Source organism: Crocodylus siamensis, chromosome 11 (assembly GCF_052110815.1).
Source record: "Crocodylus siamensis isolate JL-2025a chromosome 11, ASM5211081v1, whole genome shotgun sequence".
In the NCBI taxonomy this organism is placed as follows: domain Eukaryota; kingdom Metazoa; phylum Chordata; order Crocodylia; family Crocodylidae; genus Crocodylus; species Crocodylus siamensis.
Window position 1 is genome coordinate 45168475 of NC_143405.1, and position 26561 is coordinate 45195035.

At 40.1% G+C, this 26561-nt stretch overlaps 1 protein-coding gene across 7 annotated transcripts in view; it reads right to left on the reverse strand.

The window, feature by feature from the left end:
- Nucleotides 1-80: 80 nt before the first annotated feature.
- Nucleotides 81-26561, reverse strand: part of TASOR (transcription activation suppressor) — a 48286-nt gene continuing 21805 nt past the window's right edge. Inside the window, exons 9-24 of one of the 7 annotated variants that reach the window (XM_090022140.1) lie at nt 26107-26212; nt 25563-25666; nt 25373-25476; nt 25069-25141; nt 24896-24970; nt 23385-24101; nt 19626-20068; nt 15556-15700; nt 13622-13678; nt 5989-6941; nt 5496-5618; nt 3286-3445; nt 2476-2584; nt 2112-2290; nt 1853-2014; nt 81-1205 (exon numbers count right to left, since the gene is read on the reverse strand). In XM_090022140.1, coding sequence (XP_089878266.1) covers nt 652-1205; nt 1853-2014; nt 2112-2290; nt 2476-2584; nt 3286-3445; nt 5496-5618; nt 5989-6941; nt 13622-13678; nt 15556-15700; nt 19626-20068; nt 23385-24101; nt 24896-24970; nt 25069-25141; nt 25373-25476; nt 25563-25666; nt 26107-26212 — 4064 coding nt within the window. In that variant the 3' untranslated portion in view covers nt 81-651. Of the gene's footprint in view, nt 1476-1852; nt 2015-2111; nt 2291-2475; nt 2585-3285; nt 3446-5495; nt 5619-5988; nt 6942-13621; nt 13679-15555; nt 15701-19625; nt 20069-23384; nt 24102-24895; nt 24971-25068; nt 25142-25372; nt 25477-25562; nt 25667-26106; nt 26213-26561 lie in introns of all 7 variants that reach the window. The other 6 variants (XM_090022144.1, XM_090022146.1, XM_090022147.1 and 3 more) reach the window with 6 other exon arrangements.

Genomic DNA, 26561 nt, shown 5'->3' on the forward strand with positions numbered 1-26561 from the left:
TACTGAAATATGTTTTGCAGCATCAACTTCCCATAGTTTGAGAACAGTGCAACACAAAAAAGCAGACTTTCTATCAAATCCCTTGTGCATGAAGAGTTTATTTCTCAAAATGGAACTGCACCATTGTTTACTCTAATTGAGGTATTTTGCCAAAAATCCAGTATAATGTCATTAAAATAACTACACTGCCTTATAGCTATGTAAAAACATTTGTACAAAATTTGTGTCAGATGTCAAATAAATACATAACAGTTTTGATCTTCATGAAGAGTGGCTTGAAGAGTGTATTACAGTTTACTTAAAAAAAATGAAGCTTGCTGTTTCACATACCTTAGGCAAACATTCAGTTTTACATTAAAACAGACTTCAAACTGAAGTCCAAGTACAGGTCAATACAAATGTAAAAAAACTTAAAAGTGCCAACAAACAAGATAATTCAAGTACAATAAATGTTAAAAATATATATATATTTATTTCAAATTTCAGATGCTTTAATTGGTACAGGCCATCATTTAAATAAGACAGGAAAACATTTGAGAGGGACAAGAACATTTTGTTCAGAGAATAAAATAGAAATTGTTAATTCACTTTTTTTAAGAAACAGAAGAGAGTCCACAACAACCTATAAAAAAGTTTTAGTTGTGTTTATTTCTATTTTGAATATGGCCTGGAAAAATCACAATTTACATCCCAATTGCTAGGAGATGAAGTCTTGTCTGTATCCATGTTCTGACTGTAAGCAGAAAGAAAATAATTCCCACCTTCTTGGTTTTGACTTGTGGAAATTGGGTATGTTGTTCCCAGAAAAGTCTGATGAGTGAGAACATTAAAATGACTGAACTGATGGGACATGCTTAGCTGTCTACTGTAAACTTGAAAATTGTTGAAAGGAACTTGTTCTACTGAACTGTTTTTTTCTCCTTCTGTCGAGCACGTTGTAGAAACTGGAGTAATTGGCTGCATGTCATCCAAATCAGTTTTAGAAGTCTTTTCCACCAAACCAGTTTGTCCTTCAGAAGATAGCTGCTCACCAGTTAGAGAGCATTTTTTTGTATCTGTTCCAGGTAGGCACCTGGCCTCTGTATGCAGAGCTTCTGAATGTGAATCATACTTAGAGGCATCGCTGCAGATTTCTATTTGTGATGTTTCATCCCCTGAATCCAAAGACATGTCCTCCTCATCCTTTTCATCACTCTCTACAAGAGCTACATTGAAAAAAAAAAAAGTCCTATTCTATTGAAACATTTTCTTAAAAGAAGCTATACACTACTCACAGAGTGTTATGTTTCAGGTCTGTCAGTCCAATATCACTTAAGGCTTGGTCTTCTGTCACTCTTGTCACTCAACACACATACTTAACCCTTTGCATGAGTGTCCAGATACGCCGATGCTAAAAGCTTCTGCACATTGCGTTCATGCTTAGCATTGGGAAATCCCAACTCCCAGCTCCAAAGGGGTTAATGTCAAAACAGCATCTAAAGTTATACAGTAGGTCAGTATTTGATAAGACAGTTACAGAGTACAGTTACTGACACGCAAGTTTATTTGGCTATTGTTTCCCAGTCTGTCATTAAGCTTATTCTTCCTTCAGAATAGCAGGGTATGTCATTTTGGCTTGTATATTATTCTTTTTTATCATGGATCTGTATTAGCCTGTAATTCTGTACTCAATACCTGATAGCACTCCATCCCAGCCGCTTTTTACTAGTGCTCAGGAAAGAACCAGCTTGAGAGTTGGGGTTTCCTCATAATCTAGTGTTTGTTTACTAAGAATAGAATCACACTATACTCAAGGATCTCACCCAATGTTTTTAATGAGCTCTCAGAGAGTGTAAAATGTGCTGAAAATTACCTGATTGTCTTTCGTGAACACCAGGTGGTGGAGGAAGGCTGTTTTCTTCAGTAACTGAATTGTGGTACCCAACAAGACTTCTAAAGTTTTGCATGAAGTCATCAACTGCAGCAACTACTATTCCATTATCAGCATAACTGGAAAATGTTTTGACATTCTTTTCTAAATCACAAAAACAGAAAGGAGGAACATGTAACACAGACTGATCTCCAGCGTGGTGGGGAGGTAGGAGGCAGAAAGCCACAATTTCTACTTTTACCTGTTAAGAAGACAACATGTCTTTGCTGAATATTCTGAGCCTGAAGCCTGATAAGACAGTCTAATTCTGGAGCATTTCGAGTTTGGGAGTCACAATTATGATAGGACAGAATCTCGACCAGGTGTTTCTTTTGATAAATATTCAGAAATCTCAGCAGTTCCAGGGCATTAGTATTCATTCTGAAAAAAAGTGAATCCATTCCATTTCAAAAGAGGATTTGATATTTGCATTTAGGTCAAGAAACAATTTTCAAGTTCCAAATTTTCAATTTTCAAGTTCCATATCATGTAGGGTATTTCATTAAGTTACTTGTGAACACTAGTTTAAGTTTCATCACTTCAGCACTCAGAGGAGGGCTACTTACCTCCCAAGCTCCTTAAGTTTTTTTTGTATTTTACAGTGAACTTTCCACTGCCATTTCCCATCTGGGGTATTGAGATCCTCAAGGAATTTTAGGAAATTTTCAAGTTTATCTGTTTTGGAAACAATCAAAAGCATCTTCTTGTAAACAGTTTTAAAGACATTTGGAACTGCTATAAAACACTTAATTTTCTTCAATTATAGGGATCTCTAAACATTACGCATGACTAGTACTTTTCAGAACTAAATCTCATTTTTATATCCTAACAGGTTAGTCAAATACTACACACCAAACTGAGCCTTGTCCTGAGGTTTTGTCTCCCTACTAACAGCAGAATTTGGTTGCAGGTGATCTATATTATTAAAAAAAAAGATCTATTAAAAACTGATATCAAAGGTTTGAGGAGAGTAAGAATTATGCCATCTTAACAAGGTATGGTTATAAAATAAGACTGACTGGCGTCTTATGATGATCAGTCATCATATAAAGAACCTTAATTTTCTAGGTAGCTGAGCAATCTAACCCAGTTTGGAAAAATGATTGGACTGAGTACTTTAATTGGTAACTTATTTATAAATTGGTGGACCATTATCTCTGGAAAAAAGGGTTGAAGAAGTGGCTGACAGACTGAAGTGACCATTTCCAAGCAATCGTGCTACATCAGCTTGCAGTGCCATTCTCCTGCTAGGACATTATTCTCATGTCCTGTCAATATGACCACTTTCCCAGAGAGAATATTATGTGAAAGTTATTTAAGAAACAAAGATCAGCATTTATATTTCTTTAAAATTCATTATTTCCTTTAAAACTTACCAATGGTGAGAGACTCTGGATTAAGAACAGATTCATCTGATACAATAAAACCACCAGAAACAAACAATTCATTGTAAGTATGGTTTTTCACATCATCCAAGCTATCAACCCCAGCAAAACTGACACATGACAGCCTCTTCAAAGTTACCAAACCAGGAATCTGTTTAAAAAGAGAAACAGTCAGAATTCAAGATGCACCAGTAAGTGAAAAGTGGATGACTGTTTTACATAACAGTACAAATTCAGGATTAGCAAGTTTACTTCCCCAATTCCTAGCATAACACCACTCTAGAGTGTAAGACAGACTTTTTTTTTTGTAAGCAATTCACTTAAGTCTTTTAATGGAGTGGGTGTTGCTCAGCTGCAGTAAAAAGAGAGACATAATGGAGGTGGGGAATTAGAAATAATGGGTTAATTTTCTACTAAATGCTCATCATTGTTCAATAAAAAGTTTTTACAGTAATCACCATAGTTGAAGCGCCAACAGAACGCAGGACAACATAGCATCAAGATATACACGTATAAAGGGACATGCCTTGACAAAGCTGCTGAGAAAGTTTGTGCTGGTTCCCACCATGTCCAAGTATAAATAAGACTAGTAAATAATTCCTCTCACATCTATATTTCCAGCCAAAAGAAGCCAAATGAAAATGGAATTAAAGTTGATAGGGTCCCCAGAGAGCCTAAACAGAGTTCTATAGCGACAGCAGGAAATAATTACATAATTAAGATATTACAGTGTTTATGGTTGCAGATTGTTCCAGTGTTCCTGGAAGTAATTTTAAAAAGGTAAAACTGTTTTTTTTTCCCCCTCTTCCTTTCGACAACCCACTGCATCAGTATAGCAGTTTACGGAGGCTTGGCTATAGTAAATTTGTATTTCTACTGTAATCTGTATTACTTTTACCCTAATTTTGAATCTCCTGGATTTATAAACCTGTCTGCTTGGAAAATTAAAATATTCCTATTAACATACTTTAATCAGAAATCTCACAATCTTGTCTGTTTTAATAGTTTATATAAGGCAACTTTATAAATGAAAAATATCTTGTAGAAACCCAGAGATAAATTCTACTATGGGAAGCTTTTAATTTAAGCATCACTCTTAACTTTAAATGAAAGTTTATGGCCTGATATATGGGAACACACTGGCTACTTCACGCCACACTAGCATAGTGCAAGCAGTAAAACTGTACTTGCCAATGTATTCCTCCAACTGCTACCCCAGAATTCCCCATCTCCTGCATCTCTTCACACATGCTTGTGCACACACTTATATACCCTCCAGATACCATTTTTTACCACACTGTTGGACTAGATGCATTCAACAGACTAACTTTTAAATAAAATATTCTGGATTAAATTTTAAGTATTGGCCATTTTCCATGAAAGAAAGGTCCTCTGTTAAGAGAAGTTTTTGCAAAAGTCTAAAGTACTTTTGCAAAATGGCTGTCCTTTCTTTGCAACAGGGCTAAGACTAGAGCTGTCTTCAGCTGACGCATCTTTTGACAAAGTGGCTGTTAATCTCACTAAAAGTAATGAGTTAAGTTCATCTATTTTTTGTATATCTGTGACGTAACAATGGGAGGGAGAAGCCCTCTCAAATTGCCCATGTGACGGCAGTAAAAAGAACAGATTACAGCCATTTTGAAAATGCAGGTCTACATGCAATTCTTTCTTGAAGAACAACTGTCAGCAAGAAGAAAAAACCCTTTTTTCGAGCAGGAAATTATCACCATTACTCCTTAAACCCTTCTAACATACAATTCTGAACATTTCAGTGAATTGGAGGGAAATTTGGCATAGCTATCATTAAGAACAGAAGCCTATGAAATTAAGAAATCTAACTTGGTGATAGTTACTATCTTAGTTAATAAAAAAAATGTAGTGTACAAGTTAAAAGTTATTCCTGAATTCATAAAATTCATTTGGTACTTAAAGTAGTCAATCCCTTTTGGGCCAACCACACGATTCAACCTTGAACAAGAGACTGGAGGTGGCAGGGGAGACGGGGGAAAAATACTGTAGAACTGTGTAGTCATTACATGTAGTGCAAGAAAGAGTTAAAAGACAGGCTTAACCCATTTTTACAAAGGGTGCTAGTGAAATGCATTACTGAAATACGAGAGTAGACTAGCTCAAATTGAGTAAACCCACTATGTTTATCTGTTACATTCAATGGTACCAAGTTTTTATTTTTTGTAATATACCTTATGGATGAGGCTGGCAATATCTTCATTTTGAATAATTATCAGAAGTTTATCTAAATCAGCTCTTCTTTTCAAAAACAATTCTGGATGGCTCTCTGTATTACCTAATTTTGTAAGGTATTCCTACCCCACAGAAATAAAAAATGAAAAAACAAAAAGTTAAAAATCAACACAATCCCACCATAATACTGTTTAAGACAACAAGAAACAGGAATCCTCTGGAATAGTCAGCTTCACTCTCCAGCTGGGAATAAGTTCATATTCAACCTTCACCTGAGCCAGTATGCCCTAAAACAACAACTCAACGGGAACATGGCACAGGAGGACCTATTTTCACCCGTCACTGAACCTTTAGTTTCAAAGCACAAGTGCATCTACATCACACTTAACATTCATTTACCAGACAGACGTATTCATTCCATGAATGACCCCATTTATACTCACAAAATGTAGAAAAAAAGTTACAAGATAAACCCCATCAACCTTAAGTTACCTTTATTTCTTTGCAGAGTGTACTTTCTTCTTCTTCATGAATGTAAAATTTCACAGTGTTTTTCTGTACATCCTTTATTATTTTGACTAAGCTGCTGAACACTTCAGGTTTTAATTGGCTTATAAAGTCAGAGAGTGCTGGCTGGCCTGAAATGTTTAAATTGTCTGGAGACTTTTGAGTCTTTGCCGGTGGTTCCAGTGGATCAACACTGGAAGTGTTGTGATCAGAGGTTGCAATATCCTCTACTTTGGCATTCACACAAACCTTTTCTTTTGCTAAGACCAAGCTCGTTAATGGATGCTGCTCATTAGAATTGGAATCTTCCACCATATTGTTACACTGTCTCTCTGGTAACAGTGCAGCGGCAAAGTCACTTGAAGCAGCTGGAGCTTGTTCTGTTGGAGGATTTGATGCAGTATCAGTGGCCCCATCCTCTCCTGGTTCAGGACTAGAATTAACTGGCGGAGTGTGCTGGCCAAATGAAGACGACAAAGCAACAACATTGTTCAGCTTTTCACTCAGTTTTTCTATATATTCCTGGACAGGGATTTCTGAAGCTGGTAAACATATATATTCAGACAGTCTCATTAACCGTTCATGGGCTGAAAAGACTGGAGTAGATATTCCACTAACATATGCAATATTTTTTTGTTGCAAAATTTCCTGAATCTTTCTTGCAAATAGACTGTATTCTTCTATTAATGTTGTCTCTATTATTCCACTTATGGAGTGCTTAGGTGGAAAAGGATGATCTGTTAGCGCACATTTATCTTCAAGTTTCTCCACTTGCCTTGTATACAGTCCATCTTCTGCTGTCCCTTTTTGTGTGTCTGAAAATGGAGAGTATGGAAACTGGTAATCAGAACTTCTCTGTCTATTTATTACCCGGGGGTCATTAGGAAAGGCATCCTTTGGTGGTAAATACACCAGTTGTTCTTCTGGTGATTTCAGACCTATACAGGAAGAGTTAAGCATTATAATCTAATCTCTGAAAAGTCAACAAGAATACACAACTGAAGTCTGCAACAAGTTTTAAAACAGCATCAACTTCTGCCTAACACTCCACTCAGCCATGCACTTAAGGTGTACTGCTAGCAGAGAAACATGAACAGCTTATACGTTCTTTAAATTGAATGGAAAGACAATAATATTTTAGGATTTAACTCTCATTAAAGGTTAAAACCAGCAATTAGCTTTGGTGGATATGAAGATATCTGATGAGGCATCACTGTACAATAAGTAGTACCTTAACCCTCAAACGATTTATGCAGAAAATAGGTGAGCAACCAGTAAAATCATTCAGACATTTTCTTCCTCTCTAGTTTCTAAACGGAATTCTCCAAACTTCTAGAAAGTGCATTTAGTTCCACTGTACAGTTCAAAAAGATGCAGGGTAACCTGCAAGATGTGTTGATGCGATCCACTGCTCAAAAAAACTTTGGAAAACACTGCAGGAGGGGTTTTAAGGTCTGTACATGCAAGTGATCTCTTACAGTTTTGCAAATACATAAAATTATGAAAGTCTGCACATTAGGGAGTCAGTTGCTAGCATTACCCTACCAATCTGGCTGTTCAAGACATTTCTAAATTAACAGCAGTAGTAAACAGAAGAGCTGTTTATCCATGCAAGATGCAAAGTGCAAAAGCAACACAATTTTTAGATTTTTAATTTAAATCACCATTCATATACAATACTGTCTGCCTGTCAAATCTATTACAGGTTTTGTTATGTAAACATGCTACTGTATGAACAACTTCATGTAAACTGGACAAGACTGGAAGATGAAAGTCTCTAAACACTCCTTTTAGGACCAAGTAGAACCTGTTCAGACAAAAGCCAAACAGCACCAAAATAAGATTTACAATTTAAAAAAAAAATAAAAAAATCTAAGTTCCAATCTGTTTTACAGCTATACAAGATATGTGAGACAATGGATTTGCACAGGTGTCAATGAGGGTCTAAAACAGGGGCGGGCAGGAGGGCCACTTAACGAGTTGTTGAGGGCTGGATGCATAGCCCCACCCCTTGAGAGCTGCCTCACCCCCTGGTCACCATCTTGGGGCCAGAAGTCCCCACCCCTAACTCCTGACCTTCACCACCAGAAGTCCCTCCCCCTTGCCCACCAGAAGTACTGCAGGGGGGGAAGGGAGGGAAAGAGTGGTTGCCATCCAACCGGGGGGAAACAAAAAACAAAAAACCAAAAAACCCCCAAATCGTGGACTAAAAGTCAAACACCTACTATAAAAATGGGCAAAATATGGCCATTCTATCTATCATTCTATCTGGCCTGTGGGACCCCTAAAAAATTTAGAAAATGAATATGCATCTGCCCCTGGCTGCCTGTCATACGGCCCTCCACCTGAACTAACTGCCTTGATGGCTTGCCAAAACTCAGTAAGCGGCCCTCCACCTGAAATAACTGCCCACCCCTGTCAACATACTTTAATTTTAACATACTTTAATTTTATGACAAAAATATTTTTGTCATTTGTGTTAGAGATGATTGCATAAGTCAAAACAAATTCTTAATCTTGTGTATTGTGGGGATGGGTGTGCACATGTATGTGTGTGGGGCATATGGTAGGGTATTGCATTTGTGAGGGGTAGGGTGTGGCATTTGTGGGGCGCGAGGACCCCCACACTCTCTATTAAAGAGCAGTAACAGGTAGGGGTGCTCTGGGCGCTCGTGCCTGGTGGGATCCAGCTCTGACCACTGCACTGCACACAGCAGTAAGGGGCACAGCCTCTGCTGGGCTGCCTTTATCGCCAGCATTCCCTGCACGCACAAGATGGAAGCCCCAAGGCACTGGAACCAGCTGCCTTCCTCACCCTCCATGGAAGGCAGCTGGCTTCAGCACACAGGGATTCCCTCCCATGCTATGCAAATGCAGTAAGTGCTGGTGATAGAGAAGGCCAGATCATCCTTGCCTGCTGGTGCCGCCACTGCCTGCTGGTGCTCTGCACCATGGAGGAAGTGTGGAGGGTCCCCACATTCCTTCACACCCCCCCACCTGAGCTCTGGGCTGCTGCTGCCCCCCTGGGCGCAGGCTCTGCACTGCCACCAGCCCCACGCTCCACACTCCTGCCCAGCTGCAGCCGTGTCCTTGCCACTTCCCCACCTGCTGCCTAGAGTGACCAGGAGGTAGGGGAAGCCGAGCAGGTCCCCAGGGGCTGCAGAAACAGCAGCCCCACCTGGGAGCTTCATGCTGATCTGGCTGGGCACTTCCATCTACAAGGGTGGGAGTGAGGCGCAATAGGGTATGTTGGGGGGGGGGGGGGAAGAGGGGGGGTGTACACATGGGCACCTCCCACCCTCATGGGCAGGACTGGGCAGAGCACAATTTGTTAGTGGGCCTGGCAGGCCAGATAAAAAAGTGCTTGGCAGGCTGGATTTGGCCCGCGGGCTGTATTTTGCCTGTTCTAGTCTAAAGCAAACAGCAGAACCATTATTGGCAATTATGGAGGGAGAGAACAGATCTTGACTCGGAACCAAAAAATGAGTGTTACAGAGCTAAAAGTAGAGACATATAAATTTCATACACTGTAGGAGCATCATATACTGTGGGAGCCTTGTAACTGCACGGTAGCACTGGTACACTTTTTTTTGGTGACAATGTACGATAGTCTAATACTACTGCACAGCAGCGTATTGGCACAGTTTTTGCCCAGCATTCTACTGCTCAGTGCAACTACTTCACATTAATCAACATGTAGATGCACACTGCATGTATAAAGCACATTTGGTCTAAAACTCATTGCTACCTAGAGTAAAAATACATTTTTAAAAAGTACACAAAGCCATATATGGCCATGTTTATGATGCAAATTAGGAAAAAGTATAAATATAATAAAAATAAAAGATAAAACAACTGGTATTTTTTAACATACTTCCTATCCTTCTCCTCAGCAAAAATTTTCAAAACAGCCAAATAATCTGGTTATTGGAGCAATGTACCCATAATACTGCTTACACAAAGAACTATGCAGAGGTACCAGTGGAACCCATAGCAAAATACCCTAATCCTGCACACTAAAAGGAATCCTCTGCTGAGCAGCTACTAAATTTATGATTCCTGATACTGAAGCAGTGTGAAGAGACCATTCTAGCTAGACAGCTGGCCTTTTATCATTGTAAATATGCTGACAGAGATGGAAGAAGGGTATCTTCAGGTTCTTCCAAGCAGGGTCTTTCAGCTAAATCAAACACCTTGAGTTTCTTGACCACTGAAGAGAATTAAGCAGGTGACATTTGCATTTATTTTGAGATTAGGGACCTAGTTCTCTGTTGCCATTATTCCCCTTGAGTAATCATTTATACCAGTTAAAAAAAAATGTCAGCATGCATAACTCACAATCCTGATGTTTTAACCATTTTAATTTAGTGCAAGGCAGTGGTTTTCAACTTTTGGTTAGCGTACCCACAGCGGCCAATGGAGAAGAAGCGAGGAGTCCCCCAGTGGCCAATTGATGAGTTGGGGGAGGAGGGTAGCAGATCAGTAAGTGGGGGGGGGGGGGGGGCCCCCCAGCAGCAAATCCATGACCGGGGGGGGGCACGGCGGGGTGGTGGAGGGGGAAGGGTCTTCCACACAGCCATTGGCAGCAAAACTGGAAGTGCCAGCAGCACGTCAGCATGGTGCCGCAAGCAAAGTGATGGCAGCCCCCCCCCCCCCACACCACTGGTGCATACCCCCTGGGGCTTTCCCAGGTACCCCTGGTGTAAGGTATAGGATTATGTGGAAAAGGCTTTAAGTTCTTAGTTATTTCACTCTTTTCAAAATGGTTGTCACAAAACAACACCTTAAGAAAACTACTTATTCCATGAACCCAAGAAATATGGGCATTTATACACACACATTTGCCTGCTCCAATACACCAGAGACTTGGCACGTTGGAACAGATTAAAATTAAATCAAGTCTGCTCTACACGCAAGCTGACATGCCCAGCACTACACCACGTGCATTTGCATAAACAGCAAAATGCATGTCAGCACTGAGAAAGTTCCGGCAGCGTGCTTTTGAACTAAGACACCTTTGAAGTGTTTAGCTCAAAAGTACACCATCACTTTTTCAGTGCTGACTTACATTTCACCATTTATACAAATGTATGTGCTGCAGCAGTGGGCAGTTTTAAAAGCACCCGCCGCTGTGGTGCAAGCATGTGTACAAATGCCCTATGGTAGTATAATCCCTCTCTACACTAATGATTCTCAACCAGGGTGCCATGAGGTCCTTTTAAGGGTGATGTACAATATTAGCACTGTTAGGTATGCAAGCATCTACACCTGCTTCACAAGATGAACCCAAAAGTTTATAATAGGAATCCATAGTGTCACAAACATTCTGAATTACTGTGGACTTCCTGAATCTTTGCAATAGAAACTGTTCTATTGTTTTTCCATAATAATATATATTATAGCTAAGAGCCAGCATTTTTAAAAAGGGGTGCCTTCAGTCTAAACTGGTTAAAAAACCACTGTTATACACTTACAAGGTACTTAAAAGCAACAATAGTATCTTTAAGGATTTATTACTCATTCCATTTTCACAATGAGAAATCTATCCCAATCAGTTAACATCCTTGAAAACTCAGTCTTTTCTTCAATAGCCCTCTATCCTGTTCAGTCTCCAGTACATATTATATAGCAAAATTGTGATATCCAAACAATGAAATTAGGTTATCCTGACAAATACAATGCGCAAAATTCACTGATAGCAGCCATTTTAGGATCTGTTTAGAAGTATTTAGAGAATTATCAATGCACTTATTTAAAACCACCCGCTGCATCCTTTGCCATTCATCTTCAATAGGTTATTTTAGACAAGCAAAACAACTTTGCAGACAACAAAAAACCCAGCAGTTTAATTAAATCACTTTTTTCCCCCCATAAAACTGTTGGGAGATACCGATATTGATATATCTATATCAATATAGGTATAAAAACTCCCAACAATTATTTACCAGTTTCTTTTACACAACAAAACCCATCATTACTTGGAAAAAAAAGCTGATTTACCAACACTACCAAAAACAATACAGGGTTCAAACAAAAAGGTATGCTTTGGGGTCAGAATTTCAACCACAAAGCACAACCAAATGCTGATAAAATGAAGGTAAAACAGCAATGTTATTTAACCAAAGTCATCTCAAGGTGGCATCTTTCATATATCCACACCTTTGGGTCACAAGTCCCCATAAGAACCCAAGTACATGAGGCACAAGCAAAAAGGAAGTCAATGCATAGAGAGTGTGCAAACAATCAAATCCCAACAGTAACAAGATCAGATTTTTTTTTAAACCCAAAAAAGTGAGCGAGTATCTGAAAAATAGAAAGTTAGATCATTTTTTTAAAAGAGGAAAAACAAAGCTTCTGGCCTTGATGTTTTAGAACAAGATTCTGTAATTTTTTTTCCACAGATGTCACTAGATATACAAGAAGAAGAGTTAAAGTGATGGTCCAGGAAATATATGAGGGGCAAGGATTTCCCCTTGCATGATACCTTTTATTGGCCAACTACATGGCTGGGATGGACTTAAGTAAATTCTGAATGCCTGCATCTCAAAGCTTGTTGATCCCCACGTCTATTCTTAACCATGCAGTTGGTCCAATAAAAAATGATCACCAACAGAAAGAATATTTTTTAACAAGTTTATTTTCAAAGTAGTATATGCCAATGGAAAACCCCCTAGAATGTTTAATGTCTAATAATGCAGGATGAATGGCATCAAAAGTCATCACTTTTAGAAGTATGATCTACCAGCTCCTTCTCCTTTGTGTGGAAGATGCAAGACGAAAACAAACAAAAACAAACACTGTACCTGGACTAAATTTCAAAAGTCAAAGACCAGCCCAAAATTCAAGTTAAAAGAATAAAACTATTATATGATTTAGACAAACAAAAGCAAGAGTGTTGCCAGCTAAAACTGAAATCCAGATTTATTATTGTGGAAGATGGATTATGCAGTAATGATGACATGAACAATCACCCAAAACTTGGCTACATAAGTTACCTAAGTTACACAACTGAAATCAGGGAAAATTTGCATAATATGTTTTCCCCCTCTCCCAGGCATGTGCAAAAGCATCAATTTCTAAGATGCAAAGAATTTTCTTCTTTAAAAATGTACTTCTTTTCAGTGCCACGATACAGAAGATTATAATGTTAAAATTTATCTGAAACCAAGATTCACTAATTTTCTTCACTGAAACTGAGGAAAGGAGAAGAATAAGCTGCCTTCTTTGGGGTCCATACTTTCCTTCCACAGCTGCCATTCCACCACAGATAAAACATACAAACCATCAGATGCTATCTTTCATTACATAAGAGGCACAAAAGCCTGTTGTAAGCAATGCTCATTAAAAGGTCTTAAATCCCTAGAGGGAATATTGAAAGCCTGCTTAAAGCCATTATTCAGGATGTAGGGTTGATATAATCAAGTCAGTGACAAAGTTTTAACTTTCCTATAATGTTGTCTGTTTGCTTCAGGAAATTAAAAAATTCTATTCACTAAATGGCAGGTAACTGATCCAAGCCCTCAGTTTCCTGATAAAAATTCAATACCAGATGAGAATGCAAGCTTCTTTTCAGCAGTTTGGGAAGCAGTGGCATAGACAAGAAAGCCATCCTTCTCACCTGTTTGGTTATCTCCATGTTTTCCCAGCTGATCCTCTTGAACTCTTCCTGACCCTCCTGAGGGAGAGCAGCAGTTAGCATTTATAGAGTTTCTCAGGTATTTATATAGCACCTTTCAAATTATCACTCTGTTAGAGAATTAAATCAACATATAAATATAGTAAGTTCTAACTTAAGTTAGGCCCCAGAGAGTTTATAAAACAGTGATGCCTACTAATTGAAAGCCACCACTTCTTAATATCTTTTTTTTTTTTTTATTATTATTCTTCTTCTTCAAGGAGACCCTCTCAGAATTCCAGGTTCAGATAAGAAGTTCACATACTGTTGTAGCCAAGTAGGTAATTGTTCAATGTTTTTATAGCCAGCTGAAATCCTCATTCAATCTTCTACATCCAGTTTGAGCTGCCTAATCATGCTTTGTCATTGCTATTTTCACAATTGTGTTTTCATTTGTCAGCACAAATAGCATCTGTTTCATTCAATAACAGAAGACATACCTTTTTGTCCACCAAGATATTTTACAGTCTCCATTTTTCTATTTGGCAAAGTACCAAATGAATATTGGTGCTTAAATCCTCTAGCGATATAACCTTAGTCAGTTCGAGCCCTAACTATCCTTCAAAAGCTTATGAAGTTTATAGAAGTTAAAAAATCCCAAGCGACTAGGTAGTGGAATGGTTTGACAATGCCCTTTAGCAAAACCAATCCAACTCCATCTACGGGCAACTCCAGAAATCTTTGATAACCAGAAGCAATAGATTGCACTTGCATGGTATGGCAGTAATGCACTCTAATTAGTCTACTCAGAAGAGGCCTGAGCACACAGCTTTTGAAGCGACTGTAAGTCTTGATGTGACTTTTTCCACCCCACCTTCTGCACCCTTCAAATCACTGTTTATCTGGGATCTCATATTGGCAACTCATCAAGAGAAGAACAAGAACATCCCTTAAAAAGGGGTTCTCTGAAAATGTTTTCTTTCTTAGGATTGAAGATGAAGAGTTTGAAGCACTTAGATTTCATAGACATTAGGGGCTGGAAGGGACCTCGCAAAATCAGAGTCCAGCCCCTGTGCCATAGGCAGGAAGTCTGTTGGGGTCAAATGATCCCAGCAAGATATGCATCCAAACATCTTTTGAATGAGTCCAGAGTAGGTGCTTGCACCACCTCTGGGGGGAAGTCCATTCCAGACCCTGGACACTCAGACTGTAAAGAAGTTTTTCCTTAAGTCCAGTCTAAATCAGTGTTCCAGAAGTTTGAGGTCATTACAAGTTTGTGGTGTGTTATCCCTTGGGAAGCCCTGGTGAACAACTGTTCTCCCAGATCCTGATGGACCTCCCCCCTTATATACTTATAGGCTGCCACCCTAAGCCTTCTCTTCTCCAGACTTCTGAACAGTCCTATGTCCCTCAACCTCTCCTCGTAACTCCTGCACTTCTGGTATGATAACTTGGATTTTGTGAAAAAGGACTCTCCTTCCAACAAGATGACTTGTTCTAGTAACAACTATGCAGTCACAACTGTATCTATTGCTTAGTCTCACAGCTAGAACTAATGAGGTAATGGTAACAAGTGCCATTTTGAGCAAGGCATATCTTGCAAGATTCTTATTTAAGCAATCCAAAGGATTTGAAGGCCATATATACACAAATGAAGCCAAACGTATAAATTTGTCAAACCCAATGAAGGTTAAAAACTGTTATAGATAAGCAAGCTCAAATTAATAGGTTACATGGGTATAAACAACAGACTCTGATCTCTATAAAGTGTTATAATTCAGCCTGTATCTATAGTAATCAAATACCAGAAGACAGCTAAATATAGTGTCGGTATGCATATACAGTGACCCAAAGCAGGATCTATGAAAGATGCAGACCTTTAGATAACTATTCTTTTAACATTTTGGGGCAGCATAAACACTAGTGGTGCATCTTACCTGTAATTGGAATCAGTTTCCAGTGTATTCCAGGCTCTCCCACATTATTTGAGTTGGAATGTTGCCTGCGATAAACATGTTCAATGGGTGTGCTTGGGCATGGACTGTAGTCGTCAAAGCTACTAACGCTTCCAGTGCTTGGCTCCTATAAAACAGAAATAGTCTCAGTTCAAGACTAATACATACTGTTAAATAAAACAGCCAAGTCCACTAACTTCTGTCACTTCAACAGGAAAATATGCAATTTCACCAACCTAGTGGACTTTCTGCTTTCAGTTTGGGCAAAACTGAGTACAATTATTTTTGCTTTTTATCTAACCACTTAGCAACGTTGCTGAAAATACAAAAGTTGCCTTATATGGTATAACCTCAAATCTGGCACACTCAGGACCGAGCACCTGCCAGAAATGTGAAAATTCTGTTTTTTAAAACCAGAGCAGAAGCCAGTTGCAGAGTGGGGGGGGGAGGGGCATCCCAGAGCACTGGCCACACACAGAGCGGCGTGGTGGATGGCGGTAGCAGCCGCTGTGTACAAGTTTCTCCCTCTAAATCCGGGAAGGGGTAGGGGGTAGCAGCCTCCGCATCCAGGGGAGTGGAGGAAGAAGTTTAAAAAGTGTCAGATTTTCAAGAGTTCTGGATTTTTGAGGTTATACTGTAGTAATTTCAGTGGCCATTTGAAGCACATGTCAGAGTCTGTCTCCCTCCCCCATTCTTCCTTCAAAGTATCCAGTTCTCCAGAAAGCAGTTTGTTTGGGATTTAACTCCAAAAAGTTGTCCACTAGAGACAAGCATGCCTTTTACTACTTAGATTCAGCCACAGACAGCTGCCTGGTTAAGGAAAAGGATAAAAACCAGTCAGAATCCCAACCATGGGCAATTGGTGCCACCCGAGTTGGGAAGCATGTGCCCCCCACCCCCACCAATGGCCAATCTTGCTGATGGCGGGGGGGGGAGGGGTGTCATCCCTTATGACTGACTGGGAAGCACAGCTGGCGCTCCCAGAAACACCAACAGCACTTCACCTGGTACTCCCACCCCCCGTCCCGTGCTTGGAACCAGTGCTCCTGCCTGCCCCCCCTGCCCATTGCCTAAGCAGGTAGCGCTATCTGTCACGGGGTGCATCAGTACCCTCAGGGAGTGCACGTGCACCACTATGCACCCCTTGCAAATTGCCACTGATCCCAACTAGGATTTCAGATTGTCAGAAGCTCTTACGGAACTCACGTATTAGTATAACCAAAACTCCTTTTTCTGCTTAGGGGACTCCAACTACTGAGAAACTAGGTTTTGCCCAAGAGTGTCCCACTACTCAAACCACAGAAGAATTTAATCAGTGGAACCAGCCACCAGAGATTACTCAAGTAAGGATACTAAACACCAAAAGCTATGCTGAAAGGTTGTTCCAACATTCACAAATGATCATGGAAAACATGTACAGAATTCCCCCTACTAAAAATTCCTATTATGAAAACTCTAAAAGTGAGCCTTTTCAAGAGTCCACCATTGGCATGCCCACACTGAAATTAGTGCAAACTCACTGAATAACGTTGCCCCTTACTGAAATTGGTTGGATCTCAGGCCAATATTGTGCAGTGTGGGAAATATCATCCCAAATGCCTAAAAGACAAGGAAAATCTTCCGCTATACATACTTCCTCAATGCAAACTTGAATCTGGTTAGCAATGGCAAAAGTAGACTTTCAGATTTCTAAAGTTCAGAATACAGGACAAACAAGGAGCCTGAGACCTGACTTCCTTACCTCTGCAAAGGCCCTCCAGGTCCTTACCATCATTTATAACATCAAGCTCTTTTTCTTCATCAAAAGGCAAGAAACCCAAAAGTACATTTTAATCTGAACAGGGCAGAAAGATGGGAACTCAAAGACAACTACCATTTTATAAAAATCAGAAAAGGAAAACTGGTTGAGCTAGCAGCTCTGCTTTTCAATCTTTGCTCAGAGCTCACGGTAAGCATAAAGAACCTACAAGAGCAATGGAATACACAGTTTCCAGGGAAGAAATGATGACAAAGTTTTGCCAGAGTCTGTTCTATTATGAACAAAGAGTTATTTCAAGGGGTGAGAAGCATTTGAGTACCTCTCAGTTTGCCTCTTTATAGCAAATACTACTGAAAGTAGTTCTCTCAGCCAGCATGTTGAGACACCTTCAGTTAAGCATAAGTGAAGAAATTCTAGACTTTGAAATAAATAAAATTTTGACCTTCCACTTCTTGCATTTTGTCCATCCAGAGGTGGAGGCTGCCGAGTTTAGACTGTCCACTGCTCCACTGATTTTGTTTTTGTTGTTTTGAAAGTCTAGTATCGGGAGGGATCTGAACAGAAAACTGACTGGAGGCTGGCCAAAGGAAAAGCCTCTTAATAAATGACAAAAGAACAAGCCTGTTAGGAATAGGGTTAAATGCCCACAGCCTCTGAGAATCTGGGTCCACATTTAAAATATACTGTTCCGAGTTGGAGAAGAGACTGGAGAACATTAAAGCCACTGTTGTTGGGAAAGAACCACAATAAGTACAAGAATGTCTGCCCAAGAAGTATGCTGGGCTGCCACCAAACCCTAAACAAATACAATGGAGATTCTTTTAGCTTGTCATAGGTTAAAGGCCAATTACAATTTGGGATCAGCAAGGAGTGACAGGGACTCTTAGTTTCTCTTTGCTGTGCTTGCAGCTAAAGCAACCCTCAGCATCTTACAGGATCCAGTTAACTCCCCAGGAGGACTATGAACATTTGACCTTTGTGGATTTCTCCACCTCTAAGAATTGGTCCAGGCAGAAAAAGGGACATGCTAAGCCCATTATATTTACCTTACTGTGACTGCGTCCATATCAAAAAAACACTGCAGATCAGGGGCAGGCAATTATTTTGGCTGGAAGACCACTTTAGCAACTTTGGTGAGCTGTTGGGGGGCCAGAGTGGGGAGGGGTGCTGACCCAGACTAGCATAAGGGGAAGGAGGAGCAGGATCACAGAACCGTGATAGCATGGGCCCAGGACCCAGGGTAAAAGCTACAATCTGCTCCCCGTACATCCCAGGTACTGGTTCTGTGGACAGGGACATGTGGGGAGTAGATCAGAGCTCTGCCTTAAGCCCTGGCTCCACACTGTCACCAACCTGCAATCCTGGCCCTGTCCCACTCCCAGATGCCTGTGGCCCCATCCCATCTGCCCAGCCAAGCATGCCCTGCCTGAAAGGGTCTCAGGCTAGTCTCCAGAGACCCTGCCTGTCCGCTCCATCCAGAGTCCTTGATGGTGGGTGTAGGGTGGACAGGTAGGGGTGCCCAAGCAGGCGGGGCCAGGCCCAGCAGTACAGAGACACTAGTGGCAGCAGCCAAAGGAGCCACCACTGCAGGGGCTACCAGGAAGCAGAGTCTGGCTGCTGCACTGCCCCTGCCCTGCCATGCACCTGATGGCAGAACTAACTGCATGTACCGCTACCAGGGCAGCGCCCCCCCGTGCCTAGGCTAGGGAGACCTGCCACAGGCTGAACAGAATCCCTTGGCAGGCCAGATCCAGCCCACAGGCTGTATTTTGCCCAGCCCTGCTGCAGACTCCACACAGAAACTAACTGAAAAAGACTAAATAAAAAAAAAGTGTTTGATTTCTGCAAGAGCTAGAAAAAAAAATTGGTTTTTTGTGATGGCCATTTACTAACAGGAGTTAAAAAGGTCCCTAAACAAATCAGCTACTTGGCAACTAGGTTACAAGCAAAGTGTTTTAAAATGTTGGAAGTCCCAGCAGGAAGACAGCTCATTGAACAGCTTGGCCCAGAGAGAGTTATATTTCTCATCTCTGAGGTTCTCCCAGTTAACTTCCCAAAGAAATGGCAGGTCTAAATAACCACAAACACATCTTAAAAAGACAAACTAGTATATAGAATCCTGACTTTTTGGTGTTGTTCACAGCAAACCGAACTGTTCTAAGGTATGAAAAAACTAATGATTTATGTATTGAAGGCTTTGATATCCTGAAGAGACTATAATCACAAGTTCCTATAATTAATAGGTACTACACATCCACAATCGGTACCTAACAATACTGAAAGTTTCACTTACTTTTAAACGTAGCGTGTGTTCACTGGCTACTTCATTAGTAGAAAGCCTTAGGTCAACATCAATAGGATAAGATAAACATGCTGCATCAGTTTCTAACATTCCTGGGCTCTGTGGGTCCTTGAAGTTTACGTTTTCAGCTTGTGCACTAATAGGAAGTGCATGTTCTTCTTTATCATGTGCCAGAACTGATTCATATTCATGTTTTTGCCTTAAATCCTCTTCTGCTTCATCAGCGTTCAGTCCCAGAGCTTGGTTTACAGACCGTGCCAACGATGAATCCAAGTGTCCTGCACTAGCTAGTGTTTCTAAAAGTAGTTTAATTAGGCCATGTGTGTCAGTTACAGCAGGGTCCGATAAATCTTGCTGTCTCAAATCAGTATCATGTCCACCAAGGCCAGTAATTATTGAGGAAACAGACTGTGGTGATTCTGAGGTTTTCCCCCCTTTAGGAAAGTGGGAAAACAGCAGGAGAAACAAAAAAGAAAAGAAAAGGTCATTCATAAATCAAACCCTAAAAGGAAGAAAAAGCTACACTTTCCCAGTCAGCCAGGCCCATTCCCACAGTTCACATGCAGAAATTTTTAACCAACATGAGTTCCTCAGAAGTTACAATGATGGGGTAGGTAGCAGGTCCCAAGAGCTGAAGGACTTCCCCCAGACTTTATAAACAGTATTTCAGAGGCACAATGCTATTTTGTATTTGCTGACAACCAAAAATAAGCAAACAAATATTTGTGAATGTAGTAATAGCATCATGGGTGTTTTTAAACTATTAACATCTTTATTTTCTCATGTTAAAATTGGCTGCACTACATAATTTATGTTTTATAGCAATCTTGTTAGTATAAGCATTCATTTACTGGCAAGTAAAGAATAGTTCAAGCACAGTGTTTGTTTCCTCCAACCTATTATTATTGCTTAAAAAACCCACACAAGTAGATTGTGCCTGGGCTAGGCTAACAATTTGTGACAACCGTTTGATTATTTCATATAGAAATACAGTTCTACAAACCAAAGAAAAGAAAGAGGGATGGGAGGGAAGGGGAAAACACCAAACAGTTGTGCGAATTAATTCCATTAATTCCCTGCACAGGCCTGCACCGTAAAACCACGGTTATTAGTTTACTCTTCTTTAAAAGCTATAAACCATAGATGTGAGAACTACTGAAATACCTTTAGCTAGTCTACTCAGGCTCCACTTGCAAATGATTTGTTCAGTTCATAAATTAGTGCAGGTGTAGGTAAACTAGAGACAGCTACTATTATAGATCACTTTTCTTCAGTGTTTACCAGCTACAAAACTAACATGTAGAAAAACTACAATTTTAACTGTATTTAAAACAAATCTTACAAAACAAGGAGTTCATGGGCCTAAACAAAGTATGAAAAAATGCAACCTAAAGAATTTTTCAGAAGGCACCAGAACAGCAGGATTTAAAGGATTCCCCTAAAATCATCTGCCTTCAAACTTTAGTTTGAGATTATTTTATCTTTACTTTACCATATATTATATTTTACATCAATCACAATTTTAAGACGAGATCCTCCACTGCACCCCTCTCCTTCCCTGCACTGAAAAAACCACGAACTGTATTGCAAGGGACTAACACCATCATAAAAATGTCAAAAAGCCTCGCTGAAGTGTGAGACCTATACAGTAGACCTGTGCTAGTATTTGCTTCATATTCAGGCAATTCAGGGAACAGCAATTCGATTTGGTGATTCAAATCACTGTCCCAAATCAATTTTGCAGAACCTGCTTTGGAGAGTGGGCTGCCACTGAATCAGACAGGCCCCATTGCCCACCTGCTCTCCTAGCCCTGGCAACGGCTGCCTCGCCCAGCCCCAGCATTCCTACTTATTAAAACAACCCCCATACTCACTGGCTCCTGCCAGGCCAGGGGGCGATCCTTGCTGGCCACCGTTGCAGCAGGTAAATGTGGGTTTGGGGTTTTTTTTGAAGCGCCAGGATGCTGGGGTTGGGTGAGGCAGCCAGTGATAGGGCTGGGAGATCTGGCAGGGGTCAGGGGGTACTCAGAGGGTCTGGGGGAGCAGGCAGGGGATGGGGCCTGGCATGGGTCCCCCCATGGTCCCTTCCCACCTCCTCCAGCCCCCCTACCTACCAGCACAGAGTCTGGGTCCAGCTCCCTGCGGCAGTGAGCAGGGACTGCCCAAATCGATTCGGAGGCTTTGGATCGATTCAGACCTTTTTACTGGTCACCTGATTCAATTTGGATTCAGAGATTCAACTGCTGAAACATGACAAATCTCCTCTGAATTGAACCAGCAACTGAAGCTTTGCACAGATGCTGGGCAAGCCAGATCAAACTGACACATCTCCTCTTCTGGGCATGTGCTGCACTCGGTGCAGGGGCACACCGAGCTGAAAATAAAGTGCTGTTTTAGTTTTTCCGTGTCTGTAAGCATCCTCTAATAGTAATCTCACTCCATGCAGATAGCTCCCCTTTCAATGCACCCCACTGGTCATCTCCACTATGGCAAGTTCCCAGACTCTTACCATTCCCATACTGATCCCCATTGTTTTCACGCTAACAATTTTCCTCCTAGCATTATCTCAAATGTTTTCCTGAAGTTCAGATAAAGAAGCACATTTCACTTACCTAGAAAATTAGTTATCAGGTTGTTCTAACACAACTTATCTTCAATAAACCCAAATTACATTTTACCTAGTTTTCCATCATTTTCTTTCTTTCAAAATCTACTTTAAATTCTAGGGTGCTATTAATGGGTTCAAAGTGATCCACGTCACTTCCTTCCTACACATTTCTAAAGATGGGTATTATTTTTGCTAGTTTCCAGTTTCACTATACTGCTCCTGGATTTGAAAGATTTACCATCAGACTTACTAAAAAGGTGAAAGAAAAGTTACATTAAAAAAAGCTGCAGTAGAGTGCTCTGTGATCATTTTATTTTACCTGGTTACAGGAATACAAAAAAAAAAATCAATAAAAATAAAAAAACGAAAGCGTGTGTCCATGTGTCTGTCTTTACTTGTCCCTGCCTGATCCTTGTGCCTGTGTGATGAGGTTAAAGGTTTTCCCCATCCCAAGCCATGAACACCATATTTCCTCAGAGGCCGCGGGGGGAAGAACAGCGAGCTCTTGCAGGCAGTGGCAGTGCTGTCAGCAGCCACTGATGAGCTCCACAGGCAGCTGCGGCAGCAACGAGCAGCTCCCACAGGCAGTGGCAGCAAGCACCGACTGGCAGCCAGCAACCAACCACAGATATTGCCAGCAGTGGCCAGCAGCAACTGGGGACTGCCCTCAGTTGCAGCCAGCAATGTCAGCAGCAGGAGTGGTGTGGGGGGAGGGTGGCAAGTGGCGACCACCCACAAGCACCGCTGGCAGTGTCAGGAAAACCTTTTTCCAGGGGGTGCATGTGCACCTGCATGCACTCCCTATGTGTCGCCAACGTCCCCAGCTGCATCATAGAAAAGTTTATTTGCAGGAAGAAAAGTTCAGCTGGGGGCACTGGAGACACGTAGGAGTGCAAGCATTGTAATAAATTGGTTTGAGACAGGGTATTGCTCAATTCACAACAGTTACGGTCAATTCACGATCCCTGGTTCTCAGCAATGTAGGAAGAGTCAGAACATGCCAAAGAAACATTCCCATTTATGAATCTTTCACGTTAATTTTCTGCTTCACTCGAGTATTAAGTCATTCCAATACTCTTAACCACAAAATAAGCTAAATTAACTGGATAAAAACTGAATTTTACTGAAATTACAGTACTTACCTTCATACTGGCAACTATTTTCTGAAGACTCACTCATTTTCAAGTGTTTCCGCAGAGTTTCAGAATGACTTTCTAGTCTTCGTTTCAGTCCACTTTTGTTTCTAACATCTTCTGCATCAGATTCTCCACCAACATTTTTTTTCCTACACTGAATTAAATTAATCAATTCTTTGAGTCTATCAGGATCATAGTCCCCAGGATGAGGCGGCTTTCGTTTGACTAAAACCGGTTCACTCTTGGAACCACCTTTTTTACCAGTTTTTGTGTTTGTTAAGTCAGGGTCATCTTCTGGGGCTTCATAATCTGAAACAGGACTGAACTGCTGAACTTTCTGATTTCCTTCCATCAGTTCTTTTGCTTTACAAACAGGGAGTTGATAGGCCTCTGAACAAAAAATGTAGTTTCTCAATGAGCTATCAATATGAGATTTGTTTTTTGGACCAGAATAGAGAAACTTTCTGTCATCCAACCGTGACTCATATGGGTACAATACAAATTCCCTATATTTGCCAGAGCCACTATAGTAACGTTTCAAATATTCATTTATATACTTTTCCACAACAGTGTTGAAACTTGCAGTTGTATCTTTACGAGACTGAATGAGAGCAAAATGTAGTGACTGAATAAACTTTGTGAGTTCTGGCAAAATCTCATGATTCTCCTGCAACACTGTTGTAGCTGAACTTTTCTGTGCTGCAAATGTAATATTTTTGGGGGCTGTGAAGGAAAGAGAGAATCCACAATTAAAACAAAAGTTACGTATGAAAAATACGCGAATGACTTACAGCTATTAACTAGTAAGTGTTTCTAGTATTGAAGAAACTGAAACTGTGCATAATAATTATGTTATGACTTTGGAGACATTATCCAAGCCAGGACTCTATCAGTCTTCTGTCCTACACCCCTGATTTTCACTTTTGAAAGACATCAGATGACAGTCTGATATGTTCAATTTACAACTCCTTTATAACACTTGCCACAGAAGAAATCCATTTTATATGTTACACTCGTCAAAATGAGGAGTGCAGAATAAATAGAATGGAGACAACTGAGGTTGTCAAGATAAAGCCCTAACCAATTAGCTTTAACTAAAAGTTCCAGAAAGGCTCAAAGAATTAAGGAAGCACAAATGCATTCAAAGCATCTGGTGTATGTATAATTTAGTTTCCAACCCCATCTTTTTAATCCTGCAAATCCTCTCAGCTTATCTTCAACCAATCTCTTCATTAGAAAAGCCTTTCAATATGTGATTAGTAATTCTTGGTTTAGTATGCTATATTCCTTAGATAAGTTACTAAATTAGAAAGAGAAGTTGTAACAAACAGTGAAAATAAATTATTTTCTAAATGTTAGCCCTACCATTCAAATCTCCATGTCAAGTAGTGTTCTTTCCTGCTCGTGGCATGAGTTACAGTAATCCTGACCCAAACTAAGGTAACAGGAAATTAACACCTTGCTACACTGAGACTATGTCTAAATCAGAGAAGGTACTAAAAAATGAATGAACTTACTTGAACTCACTACACCTCTAGGTTCCTGAAACAGAAACAGTGCATGTAGAATACGGGACCTGGAAGTTTGGTGCTCTAGCAAGAAGAGAAATAGAATTAGGCAATGCAATAAAGAGAGAAGCCCATAAAATTTTTGAAGCCCAAAGCCTAGTATTTTTTTAAAAATTACCTACCATATGGGGATGTCATTTGCCAAGGAGAAAGAAGGAAGAGATATCCTCTGTCCCCAAGAGGTTTAACAAGAACCTGTATTTTCAAACAACAAGGGTATTACAGTTTGAAATAATCAGTAAAAATTAAGAGATTAAAATTGCAAAACTGTGCTAATAGATAAGCAGCAACAATGCATCACAGGCACTGAAACACTCCTCTGATATTTGCATATGTGGCCGGCAACAATGAATGTGAAGATTCTCAGTACTCAATATTAGCTAAATATACAAAAATTGAGAAGGGAAGTCAGTATTTTCTACTCACTAATTTTTCTTTTTCTAGTTTTTGAAGTAAGCCTTCCAAGTTACTTCCAGACCTTGATTTTTCCACAACTTCATACAGGCTGCAGTACATTCCATTTTTAAACACTGACACAAGAAAAAGAAAATAAATTGTAAACCAGATTTACACCTTTTTTATTTGAATAGCCAAACACACACTATTTCAAGCTAACCTTCCTTTGTCCCTAGGTAAGTTTCCTTGTAGAACAATGCTGGTGAAACTTTTTTCTTCAGCTGATCAATGTTCATTACAGTTTCAACATTAAGCTTCTCTGGACTGGAAAAAAAGAAGGAAAGTAATGTTCTTTCTACCTCACAGCCCAATCTCATTGTCACAAAATTGAAGGCTTTTAGGCACGCTTATTTAAAAAAAAATATTCCTAGAAGTATTATGGGGAAAAAAAACCCAAAAAAACAAACACTTTGCTATCATATTACATACATATATGCATACACACACATAAATATATATATTTTTTAATTTATTTTAGAGACAGTGCATTTAAAACAGATGTTTATGTTAACTGCATGTTTTCAGAGGTGCTTTAATGACTTTGGAACTTAAGTTGGTTCCTGAGTCATATCGGCACTTTAAAGTTTTGCCCACTATATTAACTTTTAACACTTGACCAAAATGTATTCTGGCAAATATTCCGTTAAAGGAAGTTCTGAATGCCAGCATTTTTTCAGTGCTACTTTTGTAAATGAAATACTTACAGCTTGCATGGAAGGAAAGGACGTGTTGCTGACTTCAAAGCGGCATGACATAAAAGCTTCCCTTTATTCAAAAGCTGTCCTCTCCATAAGGTGTAGTTAGTCTTATCTAAAAAGCAAGGCAAAATAAAAAGCAACTGAATAACTGGAAGCTAGTCTGATAAGAGAGACTCAAAAGGAAGGAGACAGAATGACTATCAATAGTTCTGGGAAGTTTCCTTCTGCTGTCACTACAAGGGTAGTAAATATTGCTGGTGCCGTCTGCCAGATCATCTAGGTAAGGCAAAGAAAGATAAAGCAACAGCAGAAGTTGGTTGTGTCCAGTTTAGATCACTGGCTTCCAGTATTACTATTATTTATACAACTATGCCAAAAACAGCATGCACATTAGCATAAAAGATTAAAAAGACAAAAGCAAAGACGTGCAAACAGTGAAGTAACAAGCCCCTGTACAGAAG